The 23,812-nt window shown below is 41.4% G+C and overlaps 1 protein-coding gene across 1 annotated transcript in view; it reads right to left on the bottom strand.

Annotated features, from left to right (window-relative positions):
* LOC124717203 (dehydrogenase/reductase SDR family member 11-like) overlaps positions 1 to 7,646 on the bottom strand; it is a 97,330-nt gene extending 89,684 nt beyond the window's left edge. Inside the window, exon 1 of the mRNA XM_047243982.1 lies at positions 7,443 to 7,646. Within this exon, the coding sequence (XP_047099938.1) occupies positions 7,443 to 7,646 (204 nt within the window). The remainder of the gene's footprint in view (positions 1 to 7,442) is intronic.
* Between the last annotated feature and the right edge of the window lie 16,166 nt (positions 7,647 to 23,812).

The raw sequence follows: 23,812 nt of genomic DNA, 5'->3' as shown, positions 1-23,812 counted from the left end.
CTCCGCAAGCCACCCAACGGTGTGTGGCGGAGGGCACTTTACGTGCCACTGTCATTACCTCCCTTCCCTGTTCCAGTCGCGTACGGTTCGCGGGAAGAACGACTGACGGAAAGCCTCCGTGCGCGCTCGAATCTCTCTAATTTTACATTCGTGATCTCCTCGGGAGGTATAAGTAGGGGGAAGCAATATATTCGATACCTCATCCAGAAACGCACCCTCTCGAAACCTGGACAGCAAGCTACACCGCGATGCAGATCGCCTCTCTTGCAGAGTCTGCCACTCCAGTTTGCTAAACATCTCAGTAACGCTATCACGCTTACCAAATAACCCTGTGACGAAACGCGCCGCTCTTCTTTGGATCTTCTCTATCTCCTCTGTCAACCCGATCTGGTACGGATCCCACACTGATGAGCAATACTCAAGTATAGGTCGAATGAGTGTTTTGTAAGCCACCTCCTTTGTTGATGGACTACATTTTCTAAGGACTCTCCCAATGAATCTCAACCTGGTACCCGCCTCACCAACAATTAATTTTATATGATCATTCCACTTCAAATCGTTCAGCACGCATACTCCCAGATATTTTACAGAAGTAACTGCTACCAGTGTTTGTTCCGCTATCAATAATCATGCAATAAAGGATCCTTCTTTCTATGTATTCGCAATACATTACATTTGCCACTCCCTGCACCAAGTGCCTATCGGCTGCAGATCTTCCTGCTTTTCGCTGCAATTTTCTAATGCTGCAACTTCTCTGTATACTACAGCATCATCCGTGAAAAACCGCATACAACTCCGACGTGTGACTTCAGAAGAGAGGACCGCTATTTGGCTGTAAGGTCACGTCACTACCGCCTTAGTACTGCAAAGCATCAGGCATTCACTGGACGTGTTGTATCGAGGCAAATGGCGTGCAGAAGTCTTCGGAAGAGTGCGTTTATTGTCGGAGAGCTGTTGCACGTGTAACTCTCACACGTCTTTACAGAAGGGAACCTCGACACTGGACGGTCCAACAGTGGGCCAATCTTATTTTCACAGATGAGTCCGGATTTAGTCTGGAGAGTGATTCTCGATGGATTCGCATCTGGAGGGGACGCGGCACACGATTTTGGGGCCCAAACGTAGTAGAAAGAGACCAAGATCGAGGAGGATTCCTAATGGTGTCGGCAGGGATTATTTTCACCATTCGAACCCCTCTTCGTGAAATCGGCGAGGTTTAACTGTTGTCAGGTATCGTGACGAGCTCTTGGCGCCCCATGTGCGGTTGATGCGGGGTGCTGCGGGCCCGGACGTCTTACTGACGGACCGTGATGCTCGACCTCATGGAGCACGGCTGGTTGATTTCGTGGAAACGGAAGCTATTGTACGCATAGGGTGGCCTGCTCGCTCTCCCGATTCGAATCTCACATCACGTCAGCATCCACTGAGCACTCTCCAAGCCCGCGAGCAGCCCTGCAGGAAGAATGTGCGTTGTTGCCTCAACACGAGGCTGATGACGTCATTCACAGTGCGCCCTGTCGTTGCCACATCTGTATCATCGCCAGAGGTGGTCACACCCCACACTGAGCACGTTAACCAGTAGTCGTAATGCGTGAAAAAAAACCCGTTACGTTGGAAAGAACGAGAAACATTTTTGTGTGCTACTATGCATGTTGCAGTTGCTTGCGTTCTGTATTTTTTACATTGCTTCTAACTTACTATTACCTGTTTGTATTGTTTTGTGGCAAAATAAATGCAACCTTGCAAAATTTCATTTTGTTGCTTTAATTTTGGACGCCAGTCTATTTTACACTACTAGCCATTAAAATTGCTACACCAAGAACAAATGCAGATGATAAACGGGTATTCATTATACTAGAACTGACATGCGATTACATTTTCAAGCAATTTGGGTGCATAGATCCTGAGAAATCAGTACCCAGAACAACCACCTCTGGCTGTAATACACCTGGGCATTGAGTCAAACAGAGCTTGGATGGCGTGTACAGGTACAGCTGCCCATCCAGCTTCAACACGATACCACAGTTCATCAACAGTAGCAACTGGCGTACTGTGACGAGCCAGTTGCTCGGCCACCATTGACCAGACGTTTTCAATTGGTGAAGGATCTGGAGAATGTGCTGGACAGGGCAGCAGTCCAACATTTTCTGTATCCACAAAGGCCCGTACAGGACCTGCAACATGCGGTCGTGCATTATCCTGCTGAAATGTAGGGTTTTGCAGGGATCGAATGAAGGGTAGAGCCACGGGTCGTAACACATCTGAAAGGTAACTTCCACTGTTCAAAGTGCCGTCAATGCGAACAAGAGGTGACCGAGACGTGTAACCAATGGCACCCCACACCATCACGCCGGGTGATACGCCAGTATGGCTATGGTGAATACTCGTTTCCAATGTGCGTTCACCGCGATGTCGCCATACACGGATGCGACCATCATGATGCTGTAAACAGAACTTGGATTCATCCGGAAAAATGACGTTTTGCTATTCGTGCACCCAGGTTCGTCGTCGAGTACACCATCGCAGGCGCTCCTGTCTGTGATGCAGCGTCAAGGGTAACCGCAGCCGTGGTCTCCGAGCTGATAGTCCGTGCTGCTGCAAACGTTGTCGAAATGTTCGTGCAGATTGTTTTTGTCTTGCAAACGTCCCCACCTGTTGACTCAGGGATCGAGACGTGGCTGCACGATCCGTTACAGCCATGCGGATAAGATGCCTGTCGACTGCTGGTGATACGAGGCCGTTGGGATCCAGCACGGCGTTCCGTATTACCCTCCTGAACCCACCGATTCCATATTCTGCTAACAGTAGTTGGATCTCGACCAAAGCGAGCAGCAATGTCGCGATACGATAAACCGCAATCGCGATAGGCTGCAATCCGACCTTTATCAAAGTCGGAAACGTGATGGTACGCATTTCTCCTCCTTACACGAGGCATCACAACAACGTTTCAGCGGGCAACGGCGGTCAACTGCTGTTTGTGTATGAGAAACCGGTTGGAAACTTTCCTCATGTCAGCACGTTGTAGGTGTCGCCACCGGCGGCAACTTTGTATAAATACTCTGAAAAGCTGATCATTTGCATAACACAGCGTCTTCTTCCTGTCGGTTAAATTTCGCGTCTGTAGCACGTCATCTACGTGGTGTAGCAATTTTAATGGCCAGTAGTGTATTTTTTGCATTTCATTGTTTACATAGTCACGTCATCTGGGGAGATGTGATTGGACTGCCATCTGCCGTTGCAGATCTAAGTTTATCTCGCAATTTGTTTGCAGTGTTTTTTCTCTATACTTGTTTCATCCCCCCAACCATGGTGGCAGGAATGGAGTGAGGGGGGAGGGGGTGTCAGTCTGTCAGAGGTGCAAACATTACAGTCTTCAGTCGATAGGTTTAAAAATATGTAAGGTGAAACGTTTGCAAATACCTTATAAATTAATGAAACGGCAATTTTCATTGATCATCATCATGTCCAACTTTGGTTTAGGCATCCTTGCCTGTCCCAATTTCAAATAGAACACAGCTGATCTTTCCGTCCCCTCTTAGAACGTCCAACATCTCTTTTCCCCTGATGTGTATTCGTTCTTATGACATCCTTTGAATGCTCAGTAAAAACAATACCAATCCCCGCTATATAGGTTTACTTCTAGGCAACCAGTTTCGACGTTACATTACGTCATCGTCAGGCCTATATAAGGGCGATTGGTACGCCTCAACTCCAGCAGAAGATGGAGTTTCATTCCTTTGAATGCGTTCGCTCCATTTCTTTCTATAATCCTGTATTTTCTAAAGTGCGCTTTTGTCATCGTTCATTCCTCATTTCACTGATTTATACCAGATGTATGAGTTTGTAACCAGCCAGCTAGAGGCCTTGGTAGTCTTACCTCTGCTGCTTCAGTCCTCCTCCTTTGACTGTCGTTAGACTGTATTTAAAAAGAAAATCAAAAAATGGACAAGTACGCGTACGTCTCGCGCTCCGAGAGTTGCATGCAAACTCAATTCAGAGTCTCGATGATTTTTGCCACTTACCCATATCTGGCAATATGACGCTCACAGTAATTCAAAGACTTTGGAGAATGCTTTCATTTTAAATTGTAAGTCAAAATTTTTTGTGTATTTCGGATTCTCTATTATAATTTTTCATTCATTTAATTAGCGCTATGACGCTATCTGGTAGTACAGATGTGTTGACTTTATGTGCTCTCATTCCTGTTGCGATTACCGGTAAGATATGACGGAAGACTCCAGAGAAGGAAAGGGTACAGCCGGTCATAGGGCTGTTGTCACACAGATCTCGAATAGTTCTGTGGTACGCCTCAACGGATATTTTATGCGATATGGGAACCTCATCGCAAACAATGGAAGTGCAATCCTTCATCAGTTACTAGTGTTATTTTACTTTGAAACATTAGAGATGCTGTACGTGCCGTAGGAGAAGTCTGCAGGCAGAATACGCTCTTCGTAAAGGACCTGCGGTGCTAGCGCTGGCGTGGCGCAATAGTTGGACTGCCTCGTGTCTCTCACCGCTAGATAGCGAAGGCACCGATTTCACGGTGGCAGAAGACTTCATTCTACACTCATGCTGACACATGGTGAAACAACGCTCTGGTGGGCGGTTTGCGGGTTTAAATCACCTCGGGGTATGACCATGCGGTGCACTTGACCTGCGGTCGTCGCACGGTGGCGCTGGCAGCAGTCCACATACGCAGAGGTGTGTTGGTGCACGTCAGATTGCGGTGCAGCGAGTAAGTGAGCAGACGTTTTCAGACGAGTTAATGGTGACTGTGTGTTGAAAACGGCTCAAAGAACACATATTGATGACGTTATGAGGGGTAGAATACTAGAGCGACTGGAGGCTGGTCAAACACAGCAGGTCGTAGCACAGGCCCTCCGTGTGCCACAGTGTGATCTCAAGATTATGGCAACGACTCCAGCAGACAGGAAACGTGTCCAGGCGCTACAGTACGGGACGTCCACAGTGTAAAACGCCACAAGAAGACCGATATCTCACTATCAGTGCCCGCAGACGGCCACGGAGTACTGCAGGTAGCCTTGCTCGGGACCTCACCGCACCGCAGCCACTGGAACAGTTGTCTCCAGACACACAGTCCAGAGACGACTGAATAGACACGGTTTATTCGCCCGGAGACCTGCAAGGAGCATTCCACTGACCGCTGGTCACAGGAAAACCCGTAGAGCATGGTTTCAAAAACACAGTACATGGGCATTGGAACAGTGGTCCCAGGTCATGTTCAAGGACGAGTCCAGGTATAATCTGAACCGTGATTCTCGCCGGGTTTTCATTTGGCGTGAACCAGGAGCCACATACGAACCCGTTAATGTTGTTGAAAGGGACCTGTATGTAGGTCGTGGTTCGATGGTGTGGGGTGGGATTATGGTTGAAATGGCTCTGAGCACTGTGGGACTTCACTTCTAAGGTCATCAGTCCCCTAGAACTTAGAACTACTTAAACCTAACTAACCTAAGGACATCACACATATCCATGCCTTAGGCAGGATTCGAACGTGCGACCGTAGTTGTCGCGCGGTTCCAGACTGTAGCGCCTAGAACCGCTCGGCCACCCTGGTCGTTGGTGGGATTATGATTTGTGCACGTACACCCCTGCATGTCTTTGACGGAGGAACTGTAACAGGTCAGGTGTATCGGGACGTCATTTTGTACCAGTATGTCCGCCTTTTCAGGGGTGCAGGGGGTCGCACCTTCCTCCAGATGGATGATAATGCACGGCCCCACCGAGCAGCCATCGTGCAGGAGAAACTTGAAACAGGAGATATCAGGTGAATGGAGTGGCCTGCCTGTTCTCCAGACCTAAATCCCATCGAATACGCATGGGATGCTCTCGGTCGACGTATCGCTGCGCGTCTTCAAACCCCTAGGACACTTCAAGAGCTCCGACAGGCACTGATGCAAGAATGTGAGGCTATACCCCAGCAGCTGCTCGCCCACCTGATCCAGAGTATGCCAACCCGTTGTGCGGCCTGTGTACGTGTGCATGGTGATCACATTCCATATTGATGTCGGGGTACATGCGCAGGAAACAGTGGCGTTTTGTAGCACATGTGTTTCGGGACGGTTTTGTCAACTTATCACCAATACCGTGGGATTACAGATCTGTGCCTATGCTATTAGCGCCAGTTTTGTGTAGTGCGACGTTGTGTGGTACCACATACTGCAATTATCCTTAATTTATGAGCATGAGTGTAGATCAGCAGCCAATTGTCACGAAATATTTGTAAATTATATATACAAACCTTCCTCGTGAATCACTCTGCCTGCTACTGGAAACCATATCATAATCCCTGCAGAACTTCCTGAGATTTTTGACGGATTACCAGTGTATTCCTTTTAGTGGCAGGAAATATTTCCTTATCTGATGTAGTTACAAATTAACAATTTTCGTAATATTTCCTTTACTTTCTCTGTGAAACTTCCGTTGTTGCCAAATTTCGTGAGTCTAGATCAATGGGAAATGCCCTACAGGCTTTGATGGGTGACTGCTGGTAAATCTTTCGGGATGTGAGGTCGCAGTCCAAGAAAGTCATCTGTTCCTGACGTTTCGTCCAGGACTGAGCTGGACATCTTCAGAGGCGCCTCCGCTGTCTTGCCAATTAACCGGTCGGACGACCGAGAGCGACATAAATACTGTAGGAAAGGGGGGCATGATCAAAGTAACTCGTGATTAGCAGAGATAATCCTTGTCAGAGATAAAACTTAACTATCGATTCTCGTCTTGTCAAAGATAAAGCACAGGTATTGTCCATATGTCGCTAAGTTTCATTGACTCCACTTTCCTGCCGGCCGAAGTGGCCGTGCGGTTAAAGGCGCTGCAGTCTGGAACCGCAAGACCGCTACGGTCGCAGGTTCGAATCCTGCCTCGGGCATGGATGTTTGTGATGTCCTTAGGTTGGTTAGGTTTAACTAGTTCTAAGTTCTAGGGGACTAATGACCTCAGCAGTTGAGTCCCATAGTGCTCAGAGCCATTTGAATTTTGAACTCCACTTTCCTATTAAAATTATCCTGATGCAGAATCGCAGGACAGTTTTATCTTTCTTCTAGAAGTTTATTTTGCAGCTTCGTATAGCGTGAAAGTGTGCTAGAATTCACGTATGGCGGTCAACAGAATGAGGAAGTTTTAGAGGTGCAAGGTAGAGAGAACTGAATTACCTAACTTATCCTTGTTGCCATTTGAATTTACATCTCCGAGTTCAAACGTATTGATCAGCTATAGGAGCAACTAACAACATAATTGTTCACTTTGAATGACCAGCACTTATTTTACCTCTCAACCGGAAGCGTAGTAAGTTTAATGCAGAGGGCTGCAGCTAGTGTGTTCACAGAACTGCAGAGGGTTACGAGCTAGTTGTTAGTTTGGCTCGGCGCCCAGACAGGTCTGGAAGGCAGCGTTACCTGGACAGAGTACACCTCGACGTCTATGGCGACCACCACCATGCCGAGCTGGAGCAGCTGCCGCGCGATGGCCACCCCTATTCCAGAGTTTGCTCCGGTGACCACGGCGAGGCGGCCGGCCCAGCGAGGGTCTCCAGGGCTGGAGGCCTGGAGCCGGGGTCGCGCGGCAGCGGCCGACGTCTTCTCCACTTTCTCCTCTTTCGGTCCTTCAGACTTCTCACTCATTGTGAAGTTTGTCCACTACACCAAGTTAACTCAATCACCACTGATACTACAAGAAATAAACTGCAAGAACTATTTTCTCACCAATATAATAAGCGCAGTTCACTGTTGAGCAGCACCAAATAATGGCAGTAATATGCAAACAAAGCTACTGTCACATACGTAACCCTGTCCGCTCGAATAACGGCCTGTCTGCACATTATACGTCTCAAGAAGTTCTTCTGTCCTTCGTTGTAAAGAGTGACAGTACCAAACACAATACTTTGGTTCCACAGAACACGATTCAAAAATCGGATCTATCTTTCGTAAGACACATTTAGCCACATTCATTCATAAAAAAATTGTATTGATGCCCAACTCAGAAACAGGTTCCCCTCTCTTGCAACTAAATTTCTTGGTCCCCACTGATTTCCCTGTACCCTGTTACAAGTTCACACTTCACAACATGCTTCCTCTCGCAAAGTGTGTCTTTTTTTACGACTTAACTTCGATACAATAAGTAAATGCTGCGGATCTTTTAACTGTTTACTGATTGAGAAAACTGCCTTTCAACACATTGCATAGAGTGTGTGGCACAAAAAGACGTTCGTTTGAAGATTTTACTTCTATATCTTCTCACCAAGTGGTTTCACAATTATATCATGTACCTGAAAAACAATTAATTTGCGTTAATGCATACATTCTTATAATAAAGATATTTACATAGTATTACTAATCTTGTATAAAGTTTGAATTGCTCTTAACACTTAATATAGTCTCTTTGAATTATCTTTGTTTTCAGATATTAACATCAAATTTGACTGGTTTCAAGCGCTAAGCAGTCAATCGCAGTTAAAAAACAGAAAACAATTAATGCAAGTAATCAAAGTAAACTATGAAATTAAAAAGATCCTAATGTGGAAGCGGCATGTTAGCTCTTTCCCCCTAGCCTGGTAAAATGGAAATGCCGCGTGGCTAGGGCCTCCCGTCGGGTAGATCGTTCTCCTGGTGCAGGTCTTTCGTATTGACGCCACTTCGGCGACTTGCATGTCGATGGGGATGAAATGATGATTATAAGGACAACACAACACCCAGTCCCTGAGCGGAGAATCGAACCCTGGCCGTTAGGTATGACATTCCGTCGCGCTGACCACTCAGCTACCAGGGGCGGACCGATGCGACCTGGTGAATGCTGTGCCACTTACTTAAGCCTGTCTGGGTGCTGCCCTATCATGCGATTGACTGGACTCTGTATCATGTAAACAAAAGTCCAGTTCGAAAATCGCAACCTGTGTTGGCCACCAAGCAAACTTATAATCATGTTTTAAATTTCACACGTTGACTCCTACGATTTCCATCATATAATTCAAATTTATGAGTGATCCACTCATGTTTTGTACATAACAACTTCTTCCATTCCAAGCTTGCATTATGATTTGAATGTAATATATTTTTTCTGTTTTTGGCATTTGCTCACAGAAGCATGAAACGCAGTTCGTATGTTGTGACCAATAATGTGATAAGTTATTATGTAAGAAGCTGAATGAGTATGTTTCCTGCAGCATGTATGCACTTTTTCTTCTTTTTTTCTGGTAATTACCTGTATTCTGTCTTTTCTGGTCTTTAGTTCTTATGAAGTCTGCTTAGTAGTTGAAACTAGTTATCCTTTATATTAATTTCTACGATGGAGACAATTTCAATAAATTATCTGTAAAGATTAAGTCGTGCTCCACAGACAATGTCTAGGCTCACGAAACTTGATATTGGTAATTTATATTCTGTCATTCAAATTTTGTGGATAAATATAATAATATCTAACTCTTCACAACGACAGATAAAAAATCAAGTGATAATGAAGTTATTTGATGAGCAATGGGGCAATACACAAGTTATCTGCATCACCAAGTAATTTTGGTATGTTCTGTGACTGGGTAAAGATAGATGCTTCTCTTATCTTACTGTGAATCCAAAATAAAAGTATTGGGCATTTTCAATTTATAGCAACATTTACAAACTATGTATAAACAAAATCTGCATCAGGTATGGGAGGGAAGAATATGTACATTTCCTTCAGTAATAATAACATTATACCGACCAATGTTTCTGTAATATATTTAAGTAGCATGCCAAAGCACAAATTTCAAGAGGAGAACAATATTAAATAAAACCATCAGTGGATATATTTCTGAATATAATTAAAATTGCAATTGATAGCTGTTTGGCATAAGATGGGGTACAAAATACTGATGAATAATTACTGCTCTAATGTTGTGGATGCAGAATAGTAATTAAAACTACAGACACTTGTGATGTACTGTGGAAGGAAACACGAACACTAAGGGTGATTATTACAAGGATAAAACACACAATTCTCCATCCATAGAATATGGAAAATTTGAAATAATGTGCATTCCAAGACTAAAAGAGTAATTACAGTGAACCCAAACATCGCAAAGAATCTCTTACATAGACTCCACATATACTGTACTGGAGTAACAACAGTAATCTACATACATCGAAAATTAGGTCTTGGTAACAAAAGTATCTGCAGTAATTTATTAAATGGATACTTTACTGCTGTATACTGTCTTCTGAAAAAGTTAAAACCATTGTTTCAGACATTATGACACAGCAGTTTGTCATTTAATTTTTTAAATGTATCTTTTAACATTGTCAGTTTACTGTTGGTTTCATATTTAGTGGTTACAGATTTATATTTTAAGAATAAAACAATGTAATGACTTTTTCTGTCACGCCATATTTGGGTACTCTACATCCTGTACAACTATAGGCACTATCTAATTATTAATTTCAACTTATTTATAATTACCTTTCTACAAAGCTTGCTTTTGGTTCTGCAAAAGACAATTATGGATAATTATTATAACTTTACATATTTCTTAATATCGTTTAATAAATTTCTTTACCATTATCTGATGATACATTTAGGTCCTACTGGGTTTTAAAAATGTGAAAAATGGAACATGGACTATTCATTCCACTTATTACAGCAAGGAGAGAGAAAAACATATTTGAACTACTTAACATATTAAGCACATATTTTAACTAACTATATTCACCTTAAGTTGAGCTGAATCAACACGAATTATGTATTTCAAACATATCTGAGGTTGGAAATCGCAAGATTTTTAATGCACCACCTGCAGTTACATTTATAAAAATCCACTGCAAACTATAAATAGTGTTTCCAAAATTGCATTCTGCTTTAAATTATTTGTTATCTATTTTGAAGACAGACTACATTGTACCTTAAAATACAAGAAATGGGCTCATTTTCATTTCCTTTTAACATATGTGACATTAAAAAGGCAAAAGTATCAATTTAGTCTTTGGCATTCAGCATTTCTAAATGTTCATCTTTTTAATATCTCCTATTCTTTAGTTTAATTATTATAGTCTTCCTTTCTTTAGTGTGTCCAGTTATTTTCTTTTTCTTTTTAAGTCAGTATACTATCAGTTAACTGTACAAGCATTACATAACCATTTCATACATTTGCTGTCCTCTACTGTTTCATATTGCAGAACAATATGGCACCTATTTTTATTCTTTTGCTGGTTTTTATTTTAATGCTTTCCTTACTTTTACCATAATAAATATAGAGAAATAGATAGTCAATCAGCCAATAACAGTTGACTGAAAATGCCAACAAAAGACAAAACTTCACAATAGATCAAAATTGCATTGCACTACGTTTTGAATGGATACTATCTGATCCTCATATGCATATTCTTTCAAAATATGATTACTAGCAACACAGTAATTGAATACTTGTACAATTTAAATTATTGATAATAATCAATATTCTCACTGTTATTCTAAAGTGACTAGATAAAACTTCCTTATTTTTGTAAATTGCATAATTGATATAATAAGACATCAAAAACAAAAATAAGATTATTTTTACATATAGTAGTTTAAATGCAATAAGCTACAAAATACAAATGACATCCATAATTCAGTAGTATAACACACATGACATTCTGCAAAATACTGGTTCAACTAAAAATTATACCTAATTACAAAAGTAAAGTTCTTCTAATATTCTATTTTGGTTTGATAATGTACTGAAATTAGAAATGAAACTGCAGAATCTCTTTCCTACAGTATCTGTTTTTAAAATCTTTATTTAAGTTTAAAATAAATCTTTTCTTTTATTTAAATCGACCAAAGTCTACATTGTGTCCACTATCTGCAATATTTTAAAATCTCCTGTGCCAGTAGATAATGGTAAGTATGACTTAAAGTATGGGTGAAAACCTTGTAGAATAATAGTTTTATGAACTACTAATACCGATATAGAAATCCATTTATGGATAATGTTGCATTTTAGCCTAAAAAGAAAATAGATAAGCCATTTCAAATGAAGATATGAGCAAACACATCTTACAGAGATGTCTATAGATAACGTTGATTCTTTTATGTTATGTATATTTTGGAGGACAGTTCCTACAGGACAAACAGTGAGAAATGAAACCTGTTGATATCTCTGATAAGTCCTTCAGGGGATAGTACATCTGAGAAATGGATAGAAACAGAATGGCATTCTATTTTGTCTATGACACTGTTTCAATCTTTGATCCAATGACAAATTTAAGATTGTAATAGATTATAAGAAATACGATTATGACAATTACAAGGAAATTTGAGATGTTCAAATACTAGAGATTCTGTATTTTTATTACTCAGAATGGGATGTGGAGTTAATCATGTATTCAACAATAGAGCCTCTTGAAACTTGCAAAGTTATTCCCCTACATTACTAACACAGCTGATGATAGTGGTGACTTATAATGACTACATTTTTGTGTTCCTGTCCTCTATCTAGTCTTCTTGTCTTGCAACGAATAGTAGGATGTATAAGAGGAGATAGGGAACGACATTTTATCAGAGATTTGCAGAAAAGACTGGATTAGTCATTTGATAGAACTTGAAGAACATTAGGCTGGACAAGGAATTGATGAGAAGGTCAAAATTGCCACCAAGAAGAAGAAATTAAGACAGGATACACAGCTATAAACATGAGGAAAGAAGAAGTCTTTACTTGTGGCTCAACAGGTATATAATGAAAACTGGATTTAATCACCTGTCATATCCTAAGAATTATGTCACACCTTAAATTCCTCATTCTTTTCAAAATTAGCAGCAGTCATATCTCAAGAATCACGCCACATTTTGAATCCTTGTAAACGTGCAGTACGAAATTGTATGTATCACGTTGCGATTCAAGAATTTTCCTGTGCATGTGGGTATTTATGTATCTGCCTAAATGAGTCATTATTTATATCAAAGTTCTTTCAAATGTCATAGCTATGTAACAACATGTAGACCACTGGATAGGTCAGTGCCTACTGCATACTATTTCTAAACCATTAGCTGCATAGTCAAAATCCTTCTGTTTCATTGTTCAAACAGTAGTGTTTTCAGTGTTCTCGTATTATCATTCGATTATTGGGTGTTTCTTGCTTTTGTAAACTACATCCGCGATAAAGTACAACCCGGCATCCATTACCAAAAGTGTCTCCTTAAATTTATTGTGTTTCTAAGAGACAACCCTCACCCTTCGAATCATGAATTCACTATTATAACTCCTGAATTGTTGTGATACCCTTTCAAAGTTAGAAAAGGAATCATAATTCTGTAGAGACAGTGTAGCGAATTATAGAGACTTATTTGTGTTTTATTTTTGCCTACTACACGTCACACTGAATGCAGAAGCAGAGCTGTTTGAGGCGTAAATGAATGCAGCCTACTCATTCAATATTTTAAGATATGAAAGCAGTGAAACTGTCAACAAAACTAGGTCACAACCTGGACGTGTGGTGGCGCAGACAGCAGGTAGGAGATGAGCGAAGCTATGTCCTGCGGCAAGAGGTGCGGCTTGTCAGCGAACACCTGCTCGGAGAACTCAGGCCCTAGGGCTGCCGTGTAGATGTCTGTCTTCACCAGTCCAGGAGACACGCTCTGCCAACAGAAATAACAGTTAAGCAACTATGGTTCCGTCAGGAACCGTTGCGCACAGTAATAGTACACTGTAAGGAAGGAGGGGCACACAACAGTCAGTCGCAGTCCCATTAGTCTTTACAATGAAGAGCCAAAGAAACTGGTACACCTACCTTATATCGTGTAGGGCCCCCGCGAGCACGCAAAGGTGCCACAACACGACGTGGCATGGACTCGACTAATGTCTGAAGTAGTGCTTGAGTACGAGGGGCTGGAAATCTCTTCTGAACAGCACGTTGCAAGCAATCCGAGATAGGCTCTATAAAATTTATGTTTGGAGGGTTTGCTCACCAGTGGAAGTGTTTACTCAGTAGGGTATTCCTCAAGACACTCTGAAGCAATTCTCGACTTGTGGGATGTCGTATTGTCCTGCTGGAATTACCCAAGTTCGGTTTAAGGTACAATGGAAATGAATGGATGCAGGTAATCGGACAGGATGCTTACGTACGTGTCACCTGTCAGAGTCGTACCTACACGTATCAGGGGTCCCATATCACTCCAACTGCGCCGGCCGAAGTGGCCGTGCGGTTAAAGGCGCTGCAGTCTGGAACCGCAAGACCGCTACGGTCGCAGGTTCGAATCCTGCCTCGGGCATGGATGTTTGTGCTGTCCTTAGGTTAGTTAGGTTTAACTAGTTCTAAGTTCTAGGGGACTAATGACCTTAGCAGTTGAGTCCCATAGTGCTCAGAGCCATTTGAACCACTCCAACTGCACACACTCCACACCATTACAGAGCCTCCACCATCTTGAATAGTCCCCTGCTGACGCGTGGGATCCATGTACTCATGAGGATCCCGCACACGTCCATCCGTTCGAAACAATTTGAAACGAGACTTGTCCGACCCGACCAAGCAACGTGTTTCCAGTCATCGACAGTCCAATGTATGTGTTGACGCGCCCAGTTGAGGCGTACAGCTATGTGTTGTGCAGTCGTCAAGGGTACAGAAAACCCACAATAACAAGAACCGTTATTCATAACCAAGCCAATCACCCCATAACTCACAAAAAAGCCAGCTTCAGATATTTACTACACAGACTGAACAAAATACCCATGATCAAACATGATTACAGACAAGAATTGAACACAATAAAACAACTTGCACAGGAGGATGCATATGATGCGAAGAGAGTAGAGAAAGTAAACCACAAAATACGAAAACCAACAACACATAACCACGAAAACACATACAAACAAACACAACACGCAACAAATCAGCAGACAGTAAGCAATAAATGGCACATAATGACTTACAACAACAGAGTCACACACAGCATGGGTAATATACTAAAGAAACAAGGACTTAACATAGAAGCCGCGCGGTCGAAGGCGTCTTGTCACGGTCCGTGTCTGTTGTCCTTAGCGTGAGTTAGCTTAAGTTAGATTAAGTGGTGTATAAGCTTAGGCACCGATGACCTCAGCAGCTTGTCCCATAAGACCTTACCACAAGTTTCCAACATAGCATACAGAACCATTACAAATACCACCCACACCAAAACTACTCCGTCCCACCCCCCCCCCCCCCTCTCTCTCTCTCTCTCTCTCTCTCTCTGTCTCTCTCTCTCTCTCTCTCTCTCTCTCTCTCTCTCTCTCTCTCTCTCTCTAACTCGCCCAGTCCTGAACACACACACACATAGGCACACGCACACTCACGCAAACCAAACACCACAGACGCCAGATAGACTTCAAACTCGCTTGCCGCACCCAACCAAACACGGTACGAAACAAATGAATACTACACAGCCACAACAACACGTAATGGCGGCGAAAACTCTGCCTATGTTTTGAAAAATCGGACAAAGTGCAGTGTCAACTGACCATGGGTCACGAAATCAGCCTGTTCACTTCGCCAACAACATATGAGAAAGCACCACAATATCAAAACCGTAAGTTACACGCGAAAAAGTGATATATACTCATTTCCGTTTGTAAATGCATAATAAACATAAAAATAAAAATTACGTTTTGCTATTTGTAGATGAGAAGTTGTAGATTGTGTAGCAGAATATCTACCAAAATAAATGTCCAATAGCATCATGCAAGGTACGTAAACTAATACACACAGCCACTTCTTTTGCCAATAAAGCTATAAATAGAACTTTAACATAATGTTATGAAAAACACACAGTGCATGAGGTTGTTAATACCTATTTCAATTGTGCACTATGAACAGAAATATTTTACAACTATTATTCATTGACAATTGTAAATATTATGCACCAAAAGTTCCGCTATATGTTAATATGTAACAACAATTTTCCAGTTCGAATACAAAAAATAACCTACTGAAGATAGCACAAAAGTGCTGAAACATGTCTGGGTGAAACAAAACAGTGAAATGGCTTCTTGGATAAGGCGGGATTCCTCGTCCTGTTTTCTTGGCAAGCACAGCCACAACAAGAAGAACTCCAAGACCACAAGATGATTAATTGAATTTAATATACTTGCAGATCTATATTTCGGCTATAAAACGTCGTCTTCAGTGCATTTTCATTACAACTCAACAGACTTGCGGCAGTTCATGTCACCATATATTCTTACTGGTTCATGGGTAGAAGGAGAATGAGTGTGTTGAGTTGCAACGACAATGCACTGACCGAAATACAGATTTGCAAGTATAATGAGAACTAATGGGATTTGAGATATTCGCTATTTTTGACTTCATTAAAACAGCAAATACGAGTAGTTAATACTTTCAGCCAGAAGGCAAATACTTGTTTGTAAATAATGATTAATGTATAATGAGGCGTCGCATAGCGACGGTGGAATTTTCTAGTGATGTAATTTGTCGTCTTTGGGCGGCAATAAAAACAGAAAAATACGGATAGATATACGATCCTTCACTATTTTGTTCGCTGGAGAACAAATGAAGCCTGGAGCGCTAAGAAGACTTGTACTGTTTTTCTGAAGTAAGACGGACGCAGATTTGTGGCAGTCTGATCTAATTTTTACTAAATGTATAAAAACGTGTATGTCTGAGTTGAGTGAAGTGTAAAGAACTGCTATAACTTACCGTGACGACGCACGAGCGACTCAAATAAGACAATGGCTATATAAAAGAGCGCTAAATGGACATGATACGGACATAAAAATCTACCGTCATTGTTGTATTAAGCTTAAGGTACGATATATGTTTTAGTTATAATAAATATTTGTTCTGGGAATACTGAATCATTTAGCAGTGCTCATTCCTATTATCTCCTCAGTATTATTTTCATTTTAATTATGTATTTTGCTAATATTACAGACACCAAGATCAGCAGTCTAATGTGCGTGTTACATTGATAAAAAGAAAACTGTTTTATCGTCTTCTTGCATCAGCTTTAATATCGAATTTCCCTTTTGTGTGATGTTACAGTTGTTTTTGCGCCCTTAAGAACTTTCTGGTCCCCTAGGAAATTGTTTTGTCATAAGAATAACTTCACAACCGGGTATGATCGTATCTACGATCATGAAGTAATTAGAAAGACGATAACGCAATTTCTTAATCAATAGCACGCTAGTTGAGACTGCCTCAAGCCACGCGAAACTGCAAGTAGAAACTATTCACATCTCATAATGCAATATTTTATGACAATGGTCAATCCATGATTCTTACGCCAATTGCGATTGATAAAACAGTAAGCTAAATCTCAGTTTCCAACTTTCCATTGAATAACAACATCACTTCTATTATGTAACATCACACTTGGCGCCCGAACAGGGACGTGACCAAAAAAAATTAGTTCAAATTCTTGGACAATTTTCTATGTGCTTGTGTTAATAACTGTTCTGTCGTTTCATGTACACATCATCTCTCTGTGAGTAAGACAGAAAATACGCTGGTCAATAACGCAGTTTAATTACCGAGAGAAAAGAAAAGAAAAGAGACGTGAATTTGCTGAGACAACATAGCGGTAACCAAGCCATCAAAAAGTAAGTCAGAATTTTGCATACGCAGTGTAGTGCTTCAGTAGCAACGTTGCTTTTCCAAGTCGATCCACATCCTTTCTATCTCCTTCCCGCTATAGAAAATCTGCTTTATTTTATCTTTCAAAGTAAAATTATTCGTAGTCTGATAATAGAAATTATTTCTCCCCATTGTTAGTATAGCTGTATTACATTTTCAACATGGTGGATAGTGTGTGCAATTTGCAGTGAAGAGCATCTTCATTCATTTGTCTGAAACGTTTAGGTTCCATCTTGTCTTCTCGCCAGATAGAATTTCATTTGTTGCTCACGCGAGAGCGGTGCTCTTAGCGGACTCACCACGTCGGTGACAAACGACGAAAGCCTTGCGTAGCACGTGGTTAACTGACGAAAATGGCAGATAGTAAACAGAGACAGGTGACAACAGGAGACGGGAGTGAAGACGTTAATAGTATCCCATACCCTTTACGATCGCGAATGGTAGGTTCCCGTGTGGAAACTGAACTAACCATGTCTGTAAGAGGGGAAAGTGACCCTAAAGTCCAAATTCTTCCCGCTGCAGCTACTAATGACCTCGGTGCGTTAATGGAAATGCTGAAACAACAGTTTGACGCAGTAAATGAGACTATAAAAACACAAAATGAGACTGTTAACGCCCGATTAGATGCTGTAAGCGAATCAGTAAAAACACAAAATGATACTGTTAACGCCCGATTAGATGCTGTAAGCGAATCAGTAAAAACACAAAATGAGACTGTTAACGCCCGATTCGATGCTGTAAGCGAATCAGTAAAAACACAAATTGAGGCTGTTAACGTCCGATTAGATGCTGTAAGCGAATCATTAAAAACACAGCTAGGCACAATCAAAACAGATCTGCGTAAAGAAATTACGGCTGAATTAAATACCCATTTGGGTGAAGTGCAAACTAAGATCAGTGATCAAATTCAGAAAATGCAGAAACAGGTGAAAAGTGAAATAGCTGAAGTATCTGGAACATTAAACACAAAAATTCAGGCAGCTACCAAAGAAATAAACTCAGTTAGAAATGCAGTATCTGACATTGAAGGTGTAGTGGAGGATCTGTCGAGGCAGATAGACTCAATCAATATTGAAGAACAGGTTAAGAGCACCGTGAAAGCACACGCGGAGGCATTGTCGGAACACTACGGTGAATGGATAAAGGGTAAAGATATTTTTATCGAAAAGAAGGTCAGGGAGGAGCTTAGGGAGACTGTCAAGGATGTAACTTATGAAATCTTAGCTGCTCCTGGTAAGTCTGGAGACACAGTGGTTTCTGAATTGGGACAGATTCGGAGGACACTTACACGGGATCTTCCCGAGTGGAAGCAGCAAGTAGTGGACGAAGTCAGAATGCTGAGAAACTGGGTAGAAAATCCGCACACGCATACGCAAACTATAGGGAACAACTCTTTAGACGGTGACGAATGTCAGTCAACTCCTTATCGTTCACCGCCTGATTACATGCAAAACGACAGTCCTGTTGAGTCCCGAGTAGGGAAAATAAATGATCCGCCCACAATCGTGAGTTTAATGCAAGAGGAAAGTGTGATTAAGCATCGCACTTTTCCTGTTTTTCATCCGCAGAAGCGAGAAATACACCCCATCGTGTTCCTAAAGAATTTTTCCGGCATATTTCCCAGGAGCTGGACAGACAGACAGCGTATTCAGTTCGTCACTGGCTTTATTTCTGGTGATGCAGCATTATGGGGAACGGAAATGGTAGACACGTGTAGGAATTATGAAGAGTTTGAGAAAATGTTCTTGGCAAAATTTTGGAGTAATGGGGTACAGCAAAGATTAAGGAAGGAGGTGTATGGTGCGGAAATTTTCAATGAGAAGCATGGAAGTCTCCGGCGATACTTCGAGAAGTATCTAGCAAAAATTAAATTCTGGGATTCTCCGATTTCTTCCAAGGACGTAATTATGATTCTCAAAAGCAAACTCCCTGTGTCTATTAGAGAGAAACTAGTAAATGTGTCCGAAGAAGACACGGATGCATTCCTTTCTGTGCTGGATTCCTTAGATTTAATTAGCGAGGATGTGCGCTCCAAGGTTGGCAGCGGCAAATTCTTCCCTGGCAGCCAGCAGAATGCATCGCACGCGGACAACAATGCGCCGAAGGAGAGAGCGAGCTACTGCGACCGCTGTTGCCAACCTGCCAGCCGTTATGAAAACGCAAATGGCAATAACTTTAAATGGAAGCAGAAAACCAATTACAGTAATCAGCAGAGATACCACCCAATTTACAACCACCAGGTACAACATCCGTACGGAAACCCACCCTTTAATTCTGCGCCGGAGCAGTATGGAAATTCTCCACAAACGATTGGTAATTTTTCAAATGGGCCAGTGTACAACCAAAGTTATAGGCCGAAAAATAGCAAGTGGCATGGGCAAGGCGGAGGCCACCCAGCACATCAGAACAACTTTTTACAGGATAGAGGACCGCGGAACAATTTTCAAACGGTACCAAATGCGAACTTTCCTTCACAAGGAAATGGTTCTGCCGGCAACCAAAAGATCGGGCGACAGCCGCCGTCTCAAGTATTTTATTCATAAGTGAATGCACCCAGTGGATTTTACCCCTCTACACCGGCATTTGTACCACATAACCAGCACCAATATGAAACGGAACAAACACTTAAGGCCATGAATGACAAACAGGTTAAACATCCTGCGGAAAATTAGAGGCAGCACCTTTCAGCCTCCTAGAGGTCGCTGCCGGTTCCAGTGGGGGTACTAACGAATACTCTGATTCTGAGTATGTTAAAGCGATACGGTACGACCATGAGACCGACTTACGAGATGACCTTGCCCCTGACCTAGAAGCTCAAGACATTAATGACATTTGTGATGAACAGGTCCAGGCTTCGATTAAGATTTCTATTGCCGACATTCCTATCACAGCCATTGTTGATACAGGAGCAAACATTAATGTGATGTCATCATGTCTCTTCAGACAGGTGTCTTCTGTTTCAAAAGTTTTATCATTGCCGATTCAGGGCTGCTCCATATCGGGAGCGATTGGTCCATTGAAACAGAGAGTTAGTTTACAGACACAGCCTCAACTGCAGATAGAATCCGTTTCGGTTTCCTGCCTCTTGCGTACTGGAAATTTCCTTGTGTGAACTGTTAATGATAAGTATTGTGTTGAACAGCGCACTGACTACATGTTAACGGCTACTACATGTAAACTTTAAGTATTAAATGCTACGTATGGAAAAATTGTTTATAGTGATGGACATGAACTGATATTTCTTCAACAAGCTGAAGCAGGAAATAGGGGTTGCACCAAGAATTTCAATTTAATTTAAGTTAGTATTAAGAAAAAAAAGTGCTTGCGAGGCGATTGCCAGGAGCTATATAAATATGTAAAGGTGAGAAATGGAGAAGGATGCGTAAATAAGCACTTCTCTCAAGGTACAAGAAGATAGATTTATTTTTAGTAATGTAAGTACTTGAAGTTCTGTTGTAAAAGCCCAAATTACCTGCTTAAAAAAAAAAGGTACATGTTCAAACACTCCAGACAGTGGACAGGAGTAGAAGAAATAGCTTAAAGTTCAGTTAAAGCGTGCTGTTAAATGGAAAAACAAGTGGTAACCCACATGTGTTCACGCAAGGAGACAATAAGCTGTAGTAAACTAAGTTAGGTGAAATACAGTACAAATAGAGGCAAACCATGAAGCATCAATAATGTAGCGTAAGTACTCCACGAGGCCATTAATTGCTATGAAAGTAAACTATTACCCTGTGATCGGAGCCCAATGTAAAGAGAATATGAGGAATGTTAGCTGGCGAATTGATTTCAGTAGAATCAAGGTACTAAATAACCACACAGCAAGCCCCCTGTATCATAAATAAGTCCAAGTAAAGATCTTCAGAAGATTTGTAGTGTAATCTAGCGACCATTCAATACCCTAATTGAAGGCTAATCTAAAGAACAAGCAATTCAGTGATATTTAAACTTAATACTGACTATAACCAGAGTAAGACGTAGAAGTAGCAAAGCATGCTGTAATGAAAGAGGTTGAAATTTATATATGTGCCTATGTTTATTATGATAATTTTATTTACATGCAGATTTTATTGCAAAAATGTCTCCTGAGACACTCCTCTTATGAAATCCATTTTCCTTGTGCCCGTTCCTTTTGATCTTGGTTCATTAACCCACACCAAGGGTCGACTTGTAAAAGGCACGTGTGCTTCGGGGCAAAGCAGTGCTCATGAGAAATGAGACACGTAGCGTGATGAACTTCGCTAGCTTTGGTAATGTTTGTTATGGACCGGTTGCGTAAACCCAGTGAACTGTCGGTAATTCCATTCATGCGAAAAATAGTAGACGCGCGTTACCCTATTTTTTTTTTAAACAGAGAACGATTGCTGAGTACATGAAGCGAAGAGGGAGACCTATTGTTATCCAGTCTGCCCTCAAATATATAAAAAAAAAAAGATTCAGCGTTAAATGCATACTCGTTAAGTAGTAGATATTCTGCGTGGTACTAAAGAATAAATGCAACGAGTGTTGCGAAACCTGTAGTTCTCATAATGAGGAGATGAGCCCTTAAAAGAAAGTTTGAAAGAATATTTTTAGGTTCACTAGTGAAAGTAAACCTTGAGATATAAAGAGTCCATTCATAAAGCAGTTGTTCACTGGACTTAACAAAAGGAGTGACCATTAATTGTAAATATTAGCTCGTAAGTGATCTTTTGTAAATAGTAGAATATAAGTCTTTCTGTACCAATGGAGGAAACCTGCAAAATTGGTTGTTTTGTAAATGAACTCTATCGGCGAAGGAACTAAGCACGAATGCTGTGTGAAGATGCACACTAAAGTGCGACGTGCATAATAAAAGCAACTGTTCACTGTATATTAGTAGTAGTGTTGTACTGCAAGTGTAAAAAGAAGTCAAGGCTTCGACAACAGGTGCAACGCAAAGTTCAGTGTTGTTCTAAGTGCAGCGACAGCTAAAACATTCGTCGTCACTTACCTGTGAGCCTCATGGGAGGCAGTTGACAGAGAAGTATGGAGCCAGCTTCAGTGTCTGGCTCCTCCGATGGAAAACGCGCGCGAGGTGTTTGTATCGATGCACTCGTGTGATACGAAGTTCACAAAAAAAAAAAGGAGCACTCGACGACCAGCAGCTCTGTTACAGCCTGAGCGCGAACGGATACTGAGTGTTGGAGCTCACGCAACACTGTGCAGCCGCTGTGAGTGGCTGACGTGTGGGTGACGAAACAATCCAAACTTTAAACTGCTAACCGCCATGACTTCCATCGTACATACTGGAGGAAAGACATTTGTACACTTGTGTGACTACATCTTCATATGTAAATTAAGCGATTTTCTTGAGCTGAAGTTAAGATGAGTGAGAAGTAGATTGTTAGATTACTCAGACCTTAAAGCCATTAATACCGGCACTCCTGAACACTGCTAAAATGAATTATAATCCTGTCTCTTGATGGACAAAGAAAATGAATGTGCACTATAGGAAGACCCTAAACTCCAGACCAGTCCCGATCCTTAACAAATGTATCCAATGGGTTATAAGTTATACTAATAATTTTCCACTTCTTCTGTTTCATATTGTAAATAAAAACCCGGGAAGCCGCATGAATTCCTGGCACCACAGCGGAAAGGACAGATGTACTACATGATGAACGCCGTAGACAGCTAACACAGAAAGTGAAAGCATCACGAAGTGTAGTGCTACGTTATTAAACTGTAATTGAACCACAATGAGTCAACAGATGCTCGAACATTGTCCACTCTAGTTTAGTGATAATAAGCACTCACTGTACTCATGTAATAGTTGTTAAGCTTAAGAGAAAGTAATTTCTGAATTCTATCCCCTGAAGAGCGAAATGAACGTTCACTTATTGTTATAAGCAAATATGGACCAAACTTAAAAATGCACATAAATGTTAGTCTTGGTATTATGGAATGAAGTGACTGATGAACAAAGAATGAAAAACTTTATTTTGAAAAATGATAAATATCTGATATATGTTTATAAATGTAATTTCAATTCAAGTACATAGTACGCCAGTAACATTATGTAAATGTCACACCAAAAATCACGAATATCTCATGAGGACATGAGGATCGAGGTAATCCTTCGGCATTCCCTCTCTCCTCATGGGAGGCAATGAGATATTCGCTATTTTTGACTTCATTAAAACAGCAAATACGAGTAGTTAATACTTTCAGCCAGAAGGCAAATACTTGTTTGTAAATAA

Source organism: Schistocerca piceifrons, chromosome 9 (assembly GCF_021461385.2).
Source record: "Schistocerca piceifrons isolate TAMUIC-IGC-003096 chromosome 9, iqSchPice1.1, whole genome shotgun sequence".
In the NCBI taxonomy this organism is placed as follows: domain Eukaryota; kingdom Metazoa; phylum Arthropoda; class Insecta; order Orthoptera; family Acrididae; genus Schistocerca; species Schistocerca piceifrons.
Note: the sequence above shows the minus strand (reverse complement) of the source record. Positions and strands in the feature narration are given on the sequence as shown.